The following is a 16,289-nucleotide window of genomic DNA, read 5'->3' on the forward strand; positions in this document are numbered from 1 at the left end:
TATTACTCAGTTTAATATTGCACATTCTGTTGTACTTAATTAAATTAGTTAAGATAGTTCAGTTTTGTTCTATTATCTTTCTGTAGGTGTTTGAATTTTGATAATACAAAAAAAAATTTGTGTTGAGATATAAAACAAAATAGCAATGCATTTTCAAGGAGATAGAGATCCAAATTAAGGGCTGTTTCAATCCCATGAATTAACTGTTTGATTTGTGAGATCACTATAAATGTAGGGTTGCTACTTTTGAAATCCTACTGAGAACAATAATAGTTCTATCTTCAATGTGAGTGTTATTAGATGTAGAATTAGAACTGATAAGAGAATTGCAGAAGAGCATAGAATAATGAAATCAGAGTTTTAGATTATAGTTTTAAGAGTTAAAAAGTGTACCGGAAGAGAAGGGAAACCAAAAACAGAGATAACAAATGTGATTTTCTTACACTATGCCAACTTGTAGGGAAGAGAGTTTCATTTCTCCCAAGGGTTTAATTATTTTTGAAGGAAGTAGCAAATAAAAAAATAGGTTTGAAGAGAAATTCCACACTTTTTGATAGAGTTTGAAATGAGAAAGATTGGAGAGAGACAAAAGAGAAGGCTGGAATTTATACGATACCATTATAACTCACAATATCAGAGACTTAGAGAACATTTGAAGAACTGTAGGAATGGGAAAGAATGATGACCACTCTAATTAAGGCTGTTTTAGAAAGAGATATGATATGGATTGATTTAGGGATCTGAAGTCAGTGATTGAGCATGAAGCATCCAAAACATTTTATCAAAATTTTTACTCTAGACTTTTTTGTAAAAATGGAGTTAGGTATTTGTAAATATAAGAGAGGGCACAAATTAAATGTTTGTAAAAAGGATATGAATGTTTATAAAAACAAAGTAACCATTATGTAACATTTAATATTACATTGTAGATGTTTTTAATGAAGAAAAGAAAGATGAGGAGGGCGACTGTTACGAGTATGATTTAATTGGAGTGACGGTTCATACGGGTACGGCGGATGGAGGTCACTATTACAGTTTCATTCGCGAGAGACAAAATCCAGGAAAAGATAAATGGTAAGACTAGGTTTTAAATAGAAAACAAAAGGTAAAATGCTTAGAACATTGAATCCCATTAGTATTTTCAGTGTAACCTGTTTATGGGTTGTGTTTTAATTTCTTAAAGTAACTGTAAAAGCTTAGACAGCAATGTTAAAAGTATTTAACATGAAAGTAATCAAATTTAAGAGCCAAACACTCAGAAATTATTTTGTGATTGTCTGAAGACAACAATTAAACTAGAAACAAGATGAATAAAGAATTGATTTTAGCTTACCTTTTGTTTTCTGTTATAAAATGAAACATTTTTAATACTTGAAATAAGTTTTTGATTTAAGAAAAATTCATTTATAAAAAATAGGTTTCTTTTCAATGATGCAGAAGTTAAACCATTTGACCCCGCTCACATTGCAGCAGAATGTTTTGGCGGCGAAATGACGGTGAGTAAAACTTAGCATAAATTTGTGAGTACCAAAAAACAAAACTCTTATAGAATAATAGAGAGAAAATTGTAGAAATGTTTAAGAAGAAAATCTTAATTATCATTTTATTGTGTATAAATAACAAAGATGCAAATGCCATGCTGATTATGCTGTATTTTCGCAGACTTGCTATTTGGACAGTAAACAATGAGCGCCTATAATTTTTATTGCAAGAATATCTAATATCAAGTCACATAATAGAATGTCTTTGATACTGTCATGACAGAGTGAACTGTAACGAAAACAAAAGTAATGCTGTGATGTTCGTTGTGTGCATAAATGGCTGGTCACTAAGGGCTAGAGAGGTCCAGTTTCAATCAATAATTTTATTAAATCAAATTATTCAACAATAAGTGTATTTATTAACAAATAATTGTAATTATTGTAAGAATAAAGAAATTATCTGGAAGAAAAAATAAGAAATCTGGAAAAATATGTTTATTATTGCATTCTACCATACTTGTAGAGTTAGTCCTCAGATAAATAGCACAGGGGAAATATTAGATGTATTGATAGGAACACATGCCGTTGCCACTAGTCAGCATGCTGGTGGAGCACATGGAAGTTGTGTTGCATGAGGACTGGCTTAGTCGGGCAGTTTTCCCAATTTACATTTGACTGCTAACTGTATGTGTGGGAGTGGATGTATGAGAGTTTGTGCAGTATTTTTCACTATATTTTTTACTGATTCAGTGATTTGTGATTATTTAAGTGTTTTATTTTGAAATTTATAAATATGTATTAAATTATTAATGTAGTGGTTTTACTCATTTCATTGCAGAATTTCTATTTATTGTATTTATTTAAGTTTTAAATGGCTCCTTGAAAATTTTTTAGTTTTAGTTATTTTTATTTTTACTATATTATCAATACCGGTTCTTACTGTAATTAAGTATTTTGAATTTGTCGTCGTCATATTCTTTTTAACTTTGCCAATTTAATATTATAAATCCATAAAAACATACAAATAAATAAATAAATCAAAAATAGGCAATTGGTTTCTTTTATTTTTTACTAGTTAAGCCCAGGATGCCTCATAGTGAGCATTCTAGTGGCAGCAGTGTCATTCCAAGGTATAAATAATAAATTCATATCAATAATAAAATCCTATTACAAATAAAAAAAATATATATATAGATAGATAGATATAAATACTTGTTGCAACATGGCAGCTGATGGGTTTTTTTATTTGTTTATCGAGAACTGTCTTAATCTTACTCATTTTTGGTTATTCATTATATCATTATATACATATTCATTATTTGTTATAATATTTGTTTAATAATAAATTCCTATTACAAATAAAAATAATAATATACTGAATTTATTGTTAATTTAAATAATAGCTAAGGACGCTCCTAGTGGCCGTTCTTGGCATGCTGTTACAGATTACAGATATACAAACAGCATGATCAATGGCTTATATTATATGTTTAAATTCTGATTTGCTGTTTAACTTGGCCGTGCCACTTTTTGGGTCTACAAGCCACTGCTGATTATGTGAATCTCTATTCTATCTTGAATGGAATGATGAAAGACAATGGGTTTGAGAATTTTAAGGTGAAAGGAATGCATTGTTCCTGGAGCTTGAACACAAGTCAAATGTATTATGGTGATTTGGTGTGTGATTAGTCATTCATCTTGATCTGCACTGGTTCCCTAAATACTTAGTAATCTTTAACTGAGATTTTATGGCCAGTAGTGGTTTCATTTCTTCAAGAATGTGGAACACACATCTAGTAAAATAAAGTGTGCTCTTGTACTGTCCACGTTTGCATTTGGTGTCACTGAGATGAGCGCAACTATATTTCTGTGACCAATCTGTTTGTCCCATCTTTTGTTTGTTAAATGTGTTACAATCGGCAGTTGAAACTGCAACATATAGGTGTACTCTCTGATTTTTGGCATTATTTTAGGGTGTGATGGCTTGACTGCCTTATTCAGGCACAAATTGCTGCACAAAGAGGTAAACAAGTACTGTATTTCCTAGCATTCATCAGAAACTGTAGTTTTTCAACTTTGTACCAATGATTATTCTCTCATTTACAACTTTATGTATGTTCACATTCACCTCAGTTTCATTAAATCCAATTAATTGTTCAAATGTTGCAATTTTTTCCTATAGCATATATTATACTTTGTGTGGAAGTTGAAAAAATTAAGTATGTCATGTGATTTATTTAAACATTTGATATTTCTCAATGAATTTATTATACAGTATATGCATTCTAAGTGTTAAATTTCTGTACAGAGAGATGTTTTAGATTTATGTTTGTTTATAATAAAAGAATTTTAATGTATCTTTTTGTTATTTTTCTGATGATGGCAATTTAATTGAAATTACATAAAATTAATATTTTCCAGAGTAAAACTTATGATTCAGTTACTGATAAATTTATGGACTTTTCATTTGAGAAGGTTGGTCATTATTTTATATTTATTTGTATTTAAAATTGTTTGTATATATTTTAAACTGGAATTTTATTGTATTTAGACAAACAGTGCCTATATGCTGTTTTATGAAAGAATGAATCCAAAAGATATAAACAATATTCCCAGTCATACGGCTATATTACAGACTAACACCGAAACGCAGATAGAAAGTGTAACCTTTGAACTGTCACATGAATTAGCAGAGGTAAGGAGAAAATTGAAGGTTTTTTTCTCTCAAGTAAATGTTTTAGTTATAAATAAATAATTTTTAAATTTTTAAATATCTTGTTTATGTTGCTTATCCAAAGTATTAAAATATTCAAAGTCAATATTTTTTTTGTCCAAAGTTGTAATTCTATTATACATTGAAGCATGAAATGAATTCAAATGACTAAGCATGCTGTAAACTGTAGAGAGTGACTTATCTTTCATATATTTATAAAAGGAATTGAAGATATTGAAGAGTTTGATTTCTCCTGTGAGTTATCAAGATGCTTTTAGTAAAATGCTATGTATCTTGTAGATCTGTGTCCTTTATAAGTAGTTAAAGCTGTTAATGTGAATGGGCAACACACAAGGAGAAAACTTGAAAAGAAATACATGTATAGGAACACAACAGCTATGAATATACCTTCTGATTATATTCTTATAATTATTATGATTAGTTTTGGAATTTTTGATAAATAAATGAATGAAAAAATGCCATTATTAGTTGACCTCTTGTTTTAATTTTTGCTATGGTTTGCACATGATCTCTCATTTCATTATTCTTGTTTTTACAAAATGGTAATGAAAATGAAATTTTCTTTGCAAAAGTAAACTGTTTTTCACATTCCACTTTTGATTTAATTAGCAAACATCTGTCCAAACTAAGCTTAGAGTTCTCTACGGATATGAATGGTGCCATCACCTCTTAAATTTGTGTTATTGATTATTACAGACATAAAAATTATGTTTTGTTTTTCTGAGTTTATTTTAGTGTGTATTAGTTATTATTTGAAGAAAAAACAAATGAAGTAATGTGATAAAAAAAAATGTTTCATTTGATAGGCAGTTGTATCTTCTGCATGTGAAGTTTAGGAAGTTTCCATTTTCTGGTTTTTTATGAATGCAAACAGCAGTTCTGCATTAGAATCACATTGTCCACACAAACCTTCATGGAAGAGCACAAATTAAATATATTTGTTGTTATCCAATGTCTTTATTTTCTTTATTACTGTTAAAATGTGAAATGTAATTAGAGAAATTAATTTTAAAATAAAATATCTGAAAAAGTTATTATTGTAATACATCTTTATGAATGTTTGCATTATTTTAAGTTGAAATAATTTCTATATGAATATTTTTAGTGGATCTGGCAAGACAACATGCACTTTCTTCAAGATAAAAGTGTATTTGAACATACTTATTTCAAGTAAGTGACTCATTAAATGTTTTTGCCAGTTTTTCATAATTATTTTTGACTGGTATTAATTAATCACAATTAATTAAATTATAGTTAGTTAAAACTTGACTTAAGACAGCAAATATTAGATGTCAGAATCAAATTAGCTTTAATATTTTTAATACGAAAGCATTTTTATAGGCTTACAGAACAAATCATAGCTTTCTTATGAAATTATATATTAATTAATATATTAATTAAAATCAAATGTTTGTATTAAATTTTAGTTCTGGTAATACAGTAGAATCTGTTTATTGTATTGATGATGATTTGTTTTTTAATTTTGTCAAAATTAGTAAGTTCCAAAACATTTAAGTTAATATACATTTATTTATTGCCCAAAGGCTAATGGTTGAAACTGATGGTATGACTCAGTTCTGACAGGAAAAGTATGATGTACAGGGACAAGACACTACTGATTTGAGATGGAGAGCATATATTTTAAATTAAAAAATTTCGAAAAATATGATTAAAAGTTTCAGCCTGGCATTGTGAGGATGTTGAAATAAATAATTGCTCATTAGAATCTTGAATTTTTGTCATTATCTTTGATTAAATAGACATTTTTAAGCTGTGCTTTGTGCTATCGGTTTTGACATTTGAAAGATAATGTTAATTGACAGTGAGTTCATATTATTGGTCTTAATCAATGCTGTGGACATTATTTGCATCAGTACATTAGTTCAAATTCCTGACATATTTTTATTGACAAGACTATGTCTTGTTTATAAAATTGTACTGCCTGATGTTATTACCAGGATAGAGGTATGAAGGAGTACATGTCGAGAGTTGATATTTGGCACAGAGTATTAGGTGCCCAAATCATTTGAGCATAAAAAAATCCAGACTCATAGGTAGTCAGGGAACCGAGAATTGAGTCAAAATAAAATACAAAATGGTGACCCTCTTCTACAAACAGGCAAAACAGCCACCTTACCCCACCGAAGTCAGGTCAGGCAGAGTACCACCCACAGTCATTCTAAGAAGTGAACTCTGACCTTAGGACTGAACACGTAATTTCTTCTATGTTAAATAAAATTTGTAATTTAATTTTGTAAATTTGGGAATGCTTCAAATATGACTTGTAATGACATAAAACCATTTTAACGTGGGTTTTTTTAAACATTATCTAGTATAGTAAAATCGTAGGATTGATAAAAATTTGACGTTATATTAGGATTGTCATTACATTCGATGACATTATAATCAGGTTAAACTGTATATTGTTTGTGCAAAATAAAAAAATAATTTCAGATGATACAATAGCCACGATTATTTTTTTCAAAAACGGGAACTTTTCATTATGCATCGACAAAACTTTAACCCGGACTGACACGCAACGGAAAGAAATTTTGAAATTAGATAGGTTAATTTCATTGAAGATGCATCGTGGACGATCTTGTGGTTGTGGCCGGCGAAGTTTGAACGATTGCACCCAAAAGCAGCGATATCAAAGGAGAATGAGAAGGAGACCTGCCTTAGACATCAAAGTGATTCCGTCTCTGAGACATAGTTTTGTCCCAAATATGGTTTTGCCGTTTTACTTGTTTTAATTATACATTAGTTTTTCTCATCTATTTTTTTAACTGTGTTTACTTTGTTAGCATGAAGAGTACCTTTTTTAGCAAGCCTATTATGGGTTGGGTGGACCCATGATAGAGTGGCTAGATGTCCCGACGTATTCTCTCAGACCACACACGAAAAATTTTCCAGTGTTTTTTTACCTGTCCAGATTCATTTCCAGAATTGAAAATTTACCTTAACTGCCAGAACAGTTGGCTTTTCTGTATACTAGTTGCTTTTAATGACAGTACTGAAAACAGTTCCAGGCAAACAACACTGGATGAATTATTATTAATAATAAACAAATGTTTGTTATATACAGAATTACTTGTGTATTGTATATAATATTATTAATCAATTATTATAATCATTTATTATATTTAAAATGTTCATTTATTAATGCCAGAAATCAAATTATATCCATATTTTTATATATTATTTTATAAGAAAATGAAAATTTTTTCCCTAATAAACTGTAAAGGTTTTTTTACAAGAAGCCTAAACAAATTAAATCTTGTTTTTGATATAATTCAAATTTACATTTAATCAGTCATAAAGATCACAATATAAAAATAATTATAAATTTTAAAACTTTTTTTTTTGATAGTTTTATGTGGCAAATTTGTGGTTACATACCACAGACGTTGTCAGGATACCAAGAAGTAACATTACTGTCAGCAAAATTAGGAACGTCTTTTGTTTTGGAAACACTTATTCATGCAAAAGAAAAGGTACTTATTTTGTTAATGAGATAATTTTTGATGATTAAAATTACCGCACGCACTCAATTAGACACATCCTGGTTGCATTTAAAAGAAACCCCGTGGTATTCGAATGAACATGCATGTGGGTTTGCTCAAATCACATTTTCTAAGCTAAAGATTACTGTAAACAACCTATTGAAAATTATAATTGTTTAAATTACTGTACTATATTTCTCAATATCAGTGTTAAGTTTTTAAAAATGTTCTTTGATTTTTGTTTAATGACGCCTAGGGCCACTTGTGCTGATACATAAGAAAACTAACTTGTTAATTCTAAAACTGGAATTGTCTTTTAAATACTAAAATTCATGCTGGAAAGTGAGAGGAATGTTAAATTTGGTATTTAAGAAAGCAAATTTTGAAAAATCAAGCCCATGGTTTAGAATAGTCCCACTGGCTCAACTAAACCCACACCTCAAACAAATTTTAAAAATGGATCCACATTGGGTATATTTGAGTGCTTACGGTAGTATACATTTCTTATTGTAAATTAAATGATGTAATATTTGTAAGTACTTAAAAAGATTTTTAAAAATTTGTTTTTAAAGCTTTTTAATGTAATTGGTTTTGGTGTGAGGAATTAAAAAAATGAAAAACAGATTTAAAATTAATTTAAGTCATATATTGTACAAATAGATTTGTAAGATAGTGTGATATATATTTGAAGAAAAATTATGATTTTAAATTAAAAAAATACTGATCTTTAAGTAGACTAGATCTAGAAGTGACATGTCAAAGATCTAGAAATAAACTTTCTATATCTTTGGTATATGATTAAATATTGAATTAAATTACACTTTTTATCTGGTAATGATTTTTTTAATAAATATAATAAACATCCTGAAGCCCGATGCATTGATACTAATCAATGCATNAGTCTTTATAGTCATTTTCTCAACTTTGTTAAAATAAATTTAATATCGTAAAAAAGAAATCCAAATACAGATTCTAAAATTAAAAATTCTGTGTAATAAAAGATGTACTCAAAAAAATTAAAAGTACATCTTTATAATCTGTCCTTTTTCGCACAATAATGATAATTTAATAATTTATTAAATAATTTAGAACAGGCTGGAAGAAAAGAACTAGCCTGGAATGGTATTTGAACCTGCAACCTCTGATTACCATGTGGTGCACTGCTGTTTCCAGTTGGTGCCATGAGTAACCGTGAATGGTTATATCTAGGTTTAAATACATGGTGTATCTAAATTGGTGTCCATAAATGTAGGGATGTGCTCCTGACATCAAAACATTACAAAAAGTTCATATGTACATGGGTCCGAAAATCATTTGTTAGGGAGTTATGGAAGGAATTCCTTGTAGTGACCCGTGTAAATCACTTCAAACTTGCATTTTTATGCACTTTCTTCTTTACAGTTGGTCATGGCATTTGTTTTGCTTTGTCTGATTGTCTTTTTTCCCCCCTGTTTAGTATTATTCAGAGTAACTTCCATAACATTATCAGACGATGTACCTTATGTCGATATTCTGAGGGAGCATATCCAAAATAGCTTTGACCAAATTCGAAACACTCTAGGAATTTTTAATTAACAAAGTACGACAAAGCATGGAACACAGGCTTGGGATGCATTGAAGCAGCAGATCACTTTAAGCAGTTTTTGTAAATCTGTTGTTAAATGCCTCGCATGTACCATTAGCAATAAACCGTATAACTCCGTAATAAAGGATCATTGGACCCATGTTTATAGGATCCATGTTCATATGAACTTTTTGTAATGTTTTGGTGTCAAGAACACATCCTTACATTTATGGACACCAATTTAGATACACCCTGTATGTCTGGAAGTGAAGAATTGCTCAGAGGTCCAAGTGGCCTAACTGGCAGCACACTGCATGGTAAGTGGAGGTTGTGGGTTCAAATCCCACTTTGTGCTAGTTCTTTTCTTCCAGACTGTTCTAAATTATTTATTAAATTATTAATTAAATTATTATAATTATTAATTTAGATAAGAGATGGCACCTAATATCTATCTCTAATACTAAATTATTTAATAACTAATTATTAATAATAGCAAAATAATAGCCTGATTAATTATGGTGATCATATGGTAATACAAATGAACATCTTTGGCTGATATACTTGGTTTATTATACAACCCAAAGTTTATATATTAGTTTGGCCAATAAGAAGGTAATTGAATACGAAGATCATAAAGAAAAAAATAAATTTAGTACATTTACTTGCTCAAGTATAAAAGTTCTTACTTCGGTTTTTTGAAATGTTTTCATATCATTCCACTTTAGATATATAAACAACAATTAACCCAAAGTAGTATGTTAGTTTCCAAACATACCACCAAATTATTATTGGGCTACTACAGGGCTAATAAATATTTCGATACAAGTTGTTTGGCTAGAAGTAGACTGTCTTGTGACAGATTTAATAATTGGCAATGCAACAGCAAGGCAAGAGGGAGTTGTGGGTTTTCATCCTTCTCTGTCTGGGCCAATTCTTTTCTTCTAGAATAATTTTAATTTTTAATTTAGAATATTCTAAAAGTAGAGAATTGACCCATAGTGGAACTCGAACCCACAATCCTTCTTCTGTTCAGTTGCATTGCCAATTATTAAATTTACTCCATCAGGCGACCTAACCAACTACCCCAGTTAAAATGAATATGTATGTAATTACTTATCAGCTTATAATAGCCCGTAATAATTAGCCAATTCATTTAGAATTCCACTTTAGAACAACAGAATAGAATAGTAAATTCTTATGAAAGGGAAGCAGTTATTCTGTTGCTCTAAAACCAAGTGATGATGAAGCGGGATGGTCCAAACATATTTTTCAAAATAAAAAATGTTTGAACTTAAATATACATAATTTTTATTATTTCTTGTTATGATTGGGTGGTTACCAAGTCATTGTTTTCTATTTTTAACAATTGGCATAGCTCCAATATATTTAAATGAATTTAATTGGGTATTTTTAATTATGTATTTTAGCCGACCATTGCTCAATGGATTGAATTATTAACAAAACAGTTTAATGCAAGTCAACAAGCATGCGAAGTAAGATTTTGCTTTGTTTTTCTCCTCATTTTTTCTCTCTCTCTCTCTTTCTCTTGTTTTTTCTCTCTCAATATACATGCAAAGTGCTATCTTTTTCAGTGGTTTTTAGATCACATGGCCGAAAATAACTGGTGGCCCGTACAGATTCTTATTAAATGTCCAAATCAAGTAGTCAGACAGGTGAAAAGATTATTTTATTTGATCTACAAATTTCATTTTATTGTTTGTTATAAAAGTTTCTCTTAAATAGTTATTTCAAAGATTATGCATACATGTCATAAATCAACTGAAACCCGTACATTCTTCCATGTATCTACAACCTTACTCTGACAGGTAAAAGATTTATTATTTATTGTGTGTATATTTTACATATTGTAATTTAATTCCTAGTTTTGAATTAATATCATTTATAATTTTTAGTGATGATTCTTCTGATGTAGATATTTCCCAAGTAGGACAATATTCCTGTGTGACAAGATTTATAAAGAAACTTTTAACTCTAGTAAGTAGTGGTTCAGAATGTTAAAAATTATAAAAATGTTTTAGGAATTTAATTAATTATTTAATAATTTTAAATGTACTTACTTCAAACAGATAGAACATGGAGCTAAACAACATTTGAAACATCTAACTGAATATTTTGCATTCCTTTTGGAATTTGCAAAAATGGGTGAAGAAGAATGTCAGTTTTTACTGTCTATTGAGACGATATCCACTATTGTTAACTTCTATCTTGGTCAGAAATCATCGGATTATGTAAGTGTACTAATTTCTGTATAAGTGATGCAATGTATATGTAAGGCATCTAAAACACTCCAGATACTTTTACATATTAATTCCGGCACTGATGTTTAATAAATGTTAGATAAATGAAAGAAAACAAACATTTTTGACCTCTCTAGTGGCCCTCTTTGTAAAGAGTCGTTAAAGTGGCTGAAAACAAATATACGAAAGTAGTATGTAAAAGTGTCTTGTGTGTTTGTTCAAACTTTTAGGAGTTACATAAAACACCTTAAGTCGGAAAAGTAAATTTTGCACAGAGGAAAAATTGCAATCTAAAGTTGGTCGAGATTGTTAATTTTTAGATTTTGATGCCAAACGTTTCTAGTAACATGTGTTGACATTTTAAGCTATAAATGTCCCATATATACTTTTCTTAGTCTGTAGAATTGGATGCATTCAAAGGAAGAAAATTTTCTGGTATAAGATACCTTTTTATAGATTGCATCATGCATTTGTTGCATTTTTTATAACTAATTAAATAATTTCAGATTAAAGTTTGTAGTATAAATAAAATGCAGATGTTTTCATTAAAAAAAATAGAATTTTAGTAATAATTTAAGTATTTCGAATATTGTATATTGATCATAAAATATGCATAATTCACTTGATATATATGTACAGTAGAGCATTGTTTATCTTAATCAATTGGGGACTGAGGTTGTTCGGATAATTGATTACGTACGAAAAATATATTAACCTATCCCATGTTGAAATTTTTCTCCGTTGCGTGTCACTTCCCGTTGAATTTTCATCGATGTTAAGCCTAATATAAACTTTTTAAAATAATAATCATGGCTATTGTATCGTTAAAAATTATTTCTTTAGTTTTTACAAACAAAATAAATATATTGAAAAATATAAAAGCAAAAAAAATTATACTTTAGAAATTGATCTAGTATCAAAAACGTTTGATTCAGCAGAACACACAGTCCTCAGAAAAACACCACCCAAATGTGCCAGTGCTGCCAGCTAAAACACACACACAAACAAAAAAAATATTGGAGTAGCCCAAGATATAGCTAAAGATTGTAGTACCACAGCACTAGCGAAAATTTAAATTTGCCGACTGGAATGCTTTTGATTAAATGACGTTTCAGATAACCGGCTTTCAGATAAACGACTCTCTACTGTATGTATATATTTTACTACATGAACATTTGTTGGATAAATCTTTATTTATTTGAAGATAAAAGAATTCATATCTTAAAATTTGCTAAGTCAATATCTGATTCGAAAATATGAAACTCTTTTTAATAAAAATTAAAATCTGGGATAATGACTTACTTTTGAATTAAAATGTCAAAAATAAAAGCTGTATTACAATTAATAAACAGTATTAAAACAGGTTTTAATACTTTATCAACGCAGATGAGAATTCTCAATAAAAAGGTTGACTCATGTAAAACAAAAAATTACAGTGCCAAAGTACAATATATCCTTGAAATAAAGCCTGATGCCATTACATTACTTTGTTGTTCTGAGATATGAGGATGACAAAATTATGTAGTTGCTGTGAATTTTTTGTGTTGTTTTGACGTTTCAATTCAAAAGTGAAATTTTTAATTGATTAGTATAGAAAATGAACAGAGCAGAGTCCTAGACTTGTGAACTATTACACTGCTGTGCACAAGTAGTCAACACATTAAGTGCAATGTGTTGCAAATATGCAACATGTCCAACAATTTACCCAGTCTGTGTGTTGCAGAAATGCAGCATACGTCATACAATCGTCATACAATCATACTGTGTTGAATGTCATACATTGAAATCTGTACTACTATATTTTGCATGGATATTTTGAGCCCAGTGTGATATTTTATACCATTCTATCGTGGCACTTAATGTGTTAAGCTGCTTGCTATGCATTAGGATTAAGACAAAAAGCAAGTAGGAAAAGACTAGCAAAAGGAAATTGTATATTTGTATTTCTGTGCTGTGGTAATTGCATTAAGTTTATACATTATTCAAATTTTTTCCAATAGTTTCTACATTGCGTTTTTAAAGAACATATCAAGGTAAAGTTGGAAGTTCTGAATCATATTGATTATGGGAATGAAATAAAGATATTTGTTTAATGAAAAATTTATTTAAACATACAGTTATAAAGTATATAATAATTGTGAAAAAAAAAAATTTTTTTTAGATGGTGTTTCTAGGCTGGGAACATTGGAATTTTTTCTGTAAAAAGTAATAAAAATGGTTAGGCTAAAGTAAAAAAATATGTTCTTTATTTCATCTGAACATACAAACAGTGTACTTAGCATAGAGATGGCCCATTGGTGGCCAAGCAGTTCAGTTCCCCGAACACTGGTAGTTTGGTTGTTGGTTTGTGCCTGGCCAGATGGGCTGGCCATGTGGAATTTTCCAAGTTTTTTCCACAGCCTAGTTTTAATTAAAAACTGAGATGATGACTTACTTTTGAATTAAAATGTCAAAAAGTGACTTACTTTTTAATGGTAACTGGCCCTTAAAAAGACCTTCTGGAAGGCAGATCGCCCAAGTGTTGCATTGCCATAACTAACTAACAAAACAAAATTAGCCAAGAGGTACAACAATATTACTTTACACTCAATGCTTTACAAGAAAAATTGTTTATTAAACAAACAGATTTCCATAGGTAATATAATACTAGGTTGAAACTAAGTGTAAATTTGAATATCTGAATATTCCATTTCTATAATGATTTCTTATTGAATTTAAAAACCCGAAGATGGCGTGTAATAATAGGTTGAAAGCATTCGTTTAATAAACAAGTTTTCTTGGCAAGCATTAGATGGCAAAGTAAGATAGTTATATGAAAATTAGCCTTATGAATTTTTTTTTTTACAGGAATAAATTAGATGCATATAGTTAGACTTTGATGTATACAAATTACTCAATATATTAAAACAAAATAAATATAGGGTTTAGACAAATATGTTGTACTGGGCTATATCTCACTTCTGCTATGTATTTGCTAAATGCAAGAACACAAAAGTATAGGTTGTTGAAAGCCATGGAGTGTCCCAAAATTACTACAAAATTATTATTGTCTGATTAAAATACTTAAAATTACTATATCAATACTAAAAATCCAGAAAAACATACTTTAAGAGATGTTAGTTTGTCTTTTAAAGTATGTTTTGTCGGATTTTTGGTGTTGTAGTATTAATTTTGATCTTCCAGTTTTACAAGGTGTTCTTTTATATTGAAATACAGGAAAAGCAGCCAGACACCATAGAAATATGGGGTATGCTGTGTGAAGCTTTCCTGCATGGTCTCACACTTGAGACCCATATTTACTTATTTGCTAGCAAATATTATCTTATTGTCTAAACACTATTTCTTGATATGTTTATAAGATTCTAAAGTTTCATCATTTCTTGCTCTATTTTTATAAATATCTTGGGAAGTTCAGTAGCAAGGTGGCTTTTAATATTAAAAGTAGCTGATTTTTTTACCTTTTTGCAGACATATTTCAGCTGGGCTACTGACCATTCTATGTTTTCTTGTGTCAGAGAAACAAATTTTTGTCAAAGTTTGAATGGTGTTAGATTCCAGAAAAATATCTGGTTTGACTAGATAGGGTTTTGTGAGGCTTCTTTTTAAATTTGGCAATTTCTACCTATGGTTAAACCAAAAATTACCAAAACTATCTCCTTTCTGAATTACTGGAGGTAATCACATGCCAGAAAACCTGCAATTACCAGTAATAAATTAACAAAACGAGCATTTTTGGCCTTCATCAAGGTCTGCATCAGGTTTTCTATAACTAATTGTAATCTGGAATTAGTTTTTGTTAATTTATTACTGGTAATTAAGGGTTTTGTGGCATGCAAAAATTACCAAATGACTTAATTAATGTGTTGGTTAAAGTGTTTTTATGATATGCATTGGAATTAATTTAAAACATTTTCCTTTAGGTCGAAGTAGTTTCTGACGAGGAGGATGATGATGAAGACGAAGTCGTGTCATCGGTCGATGACAAATATAAACCCGCTTCGTTAGAAAAAATGATCACGCTGATAGCTCTCTTAGTAGAAAAATCGAGAGGAGAAGATCAACGGTTGCATTTATCCCATAATGATTTTAATACTATTGCCGGAGGAAAAGTAAGTTTTATGGACATTAGTTACCGTATTTTTCGCCGTATAAGACGCACTTTTTCTCTCCAAAATCGGGGGGAAAAAAGTGCCTGCGTCTTATACGGCAAATACAAAAGCCCACCATGGCCCTCCGCTGCCCCTCCACTTCTGCATACATACATAACCGCAGGAATACTCGGCCACTCCGTTCCCTTCCACCTCTTGGCGCCGTCTGATACCAGGAAGCTCCGCTCTGCCTCGCACTGGCTTTGTGCGGTCTTTGCCTTGCGCTGCGATTGGCTGGGCGAAGAGGCACGTGCCTTCGCTCTCTCCCGCGCTGGCTTTGTGCACTTTTTAGAGTCTCGTAAGCCAGCACGGGAGCGGGTGAAGGCACTCGTCTCTGCGCTCAGCTAATAGCAGTGATATATGTAGTATGGTATATCTGAATGAAATATATCATATTTCATACCACCCCATCAAGATGTCAAAGCAGAAGAGACTGTTTATGATAGTAAAGATAGCTCTTAGTATGTTACATGGTTGACATAAAATTTTTCTTAACTGCTGTTAACTTTATACAGTTGATATAAAATATTTTACTACAGAATTTGGTTCATAATCTTTTTTTTTCTGAATTTGCCTCCTTTAAAATTGGGTGCGTCTTATA

At 30.1% G+C, this 16,289-nt stretch overlaps 1 protein-coding gene across 2 annotated transcripts in view; it reads left to right on the forward strand.

Moving 5' to 3' along the window:
* Positions 1-16,289, forward strand: part of LOC111623994 (ubiquitin carboxyl-terminal hydrolase 34-like) — a 133,760-nt gene that overhangs the window by 79,179 nt on the left and 38,292 nt on the right. For both annotated transcript variants that reach the window (XM_023366760.1, XM_023366761.1), the window contains exons 44-55: positions 930-1,074; positions 1,418-1,496; positions 3,903-3,956; positions 4,033-4,176; positions 5,321-5,385; positions 7,586-7,709; positions 10,710-10,775; positions 10,875-10,955; positions 11,026-11,108; positions 11,196-11,277; positions 11,370-11,531; positions 15,461-15,649. In XM_023366760.1, coding sequence (XP_023222528.1) covers positions 930-1,074; positions 1,418-1,496; positions 3,903-3,956; positions 4,033-4,176; positions 5,321-5,385; positions 7,586-7,709; positions 10,710-10,775; positions 10,875-10,955; positions 11,026-11,108; positions 11,196-11,277; positions 11,370-11,531; positions 15,461-15,649 — 1,274 coding nt within the window. The remainder of the gene's footprint in view (positions 1-929; positions 1,075-1,417; positions 1,497-3,902; positions 3,957-4,032; positions 4,177-5,320; positions 5,386-7,585; positions 7,710-10,709; positions 10,776-10,874; positions 10,956-11,025; positions 11,109-11,195; positions 11,278-11,369; positions 11,532-15,460; positions 15,650-16,289) is intronic.

This window comes from Centruroides sculpturatus, unplaced genomic scaffold, assembly GCF_000671375.1.
Source record: "Centruroides sculpturatus isolate CEXI.00-Female unplaced genomic scaffold, Cexi_2.0 scaffold326, whole genome shotgun sequence".
NCBI classification, from domain to species: domain Eukaryota; kingdom Metazoa; phylum Arthropoda; class Arachnida; order Scorpiones; family Buthidae; genus Centruroides; species Centruroides sculpturatus.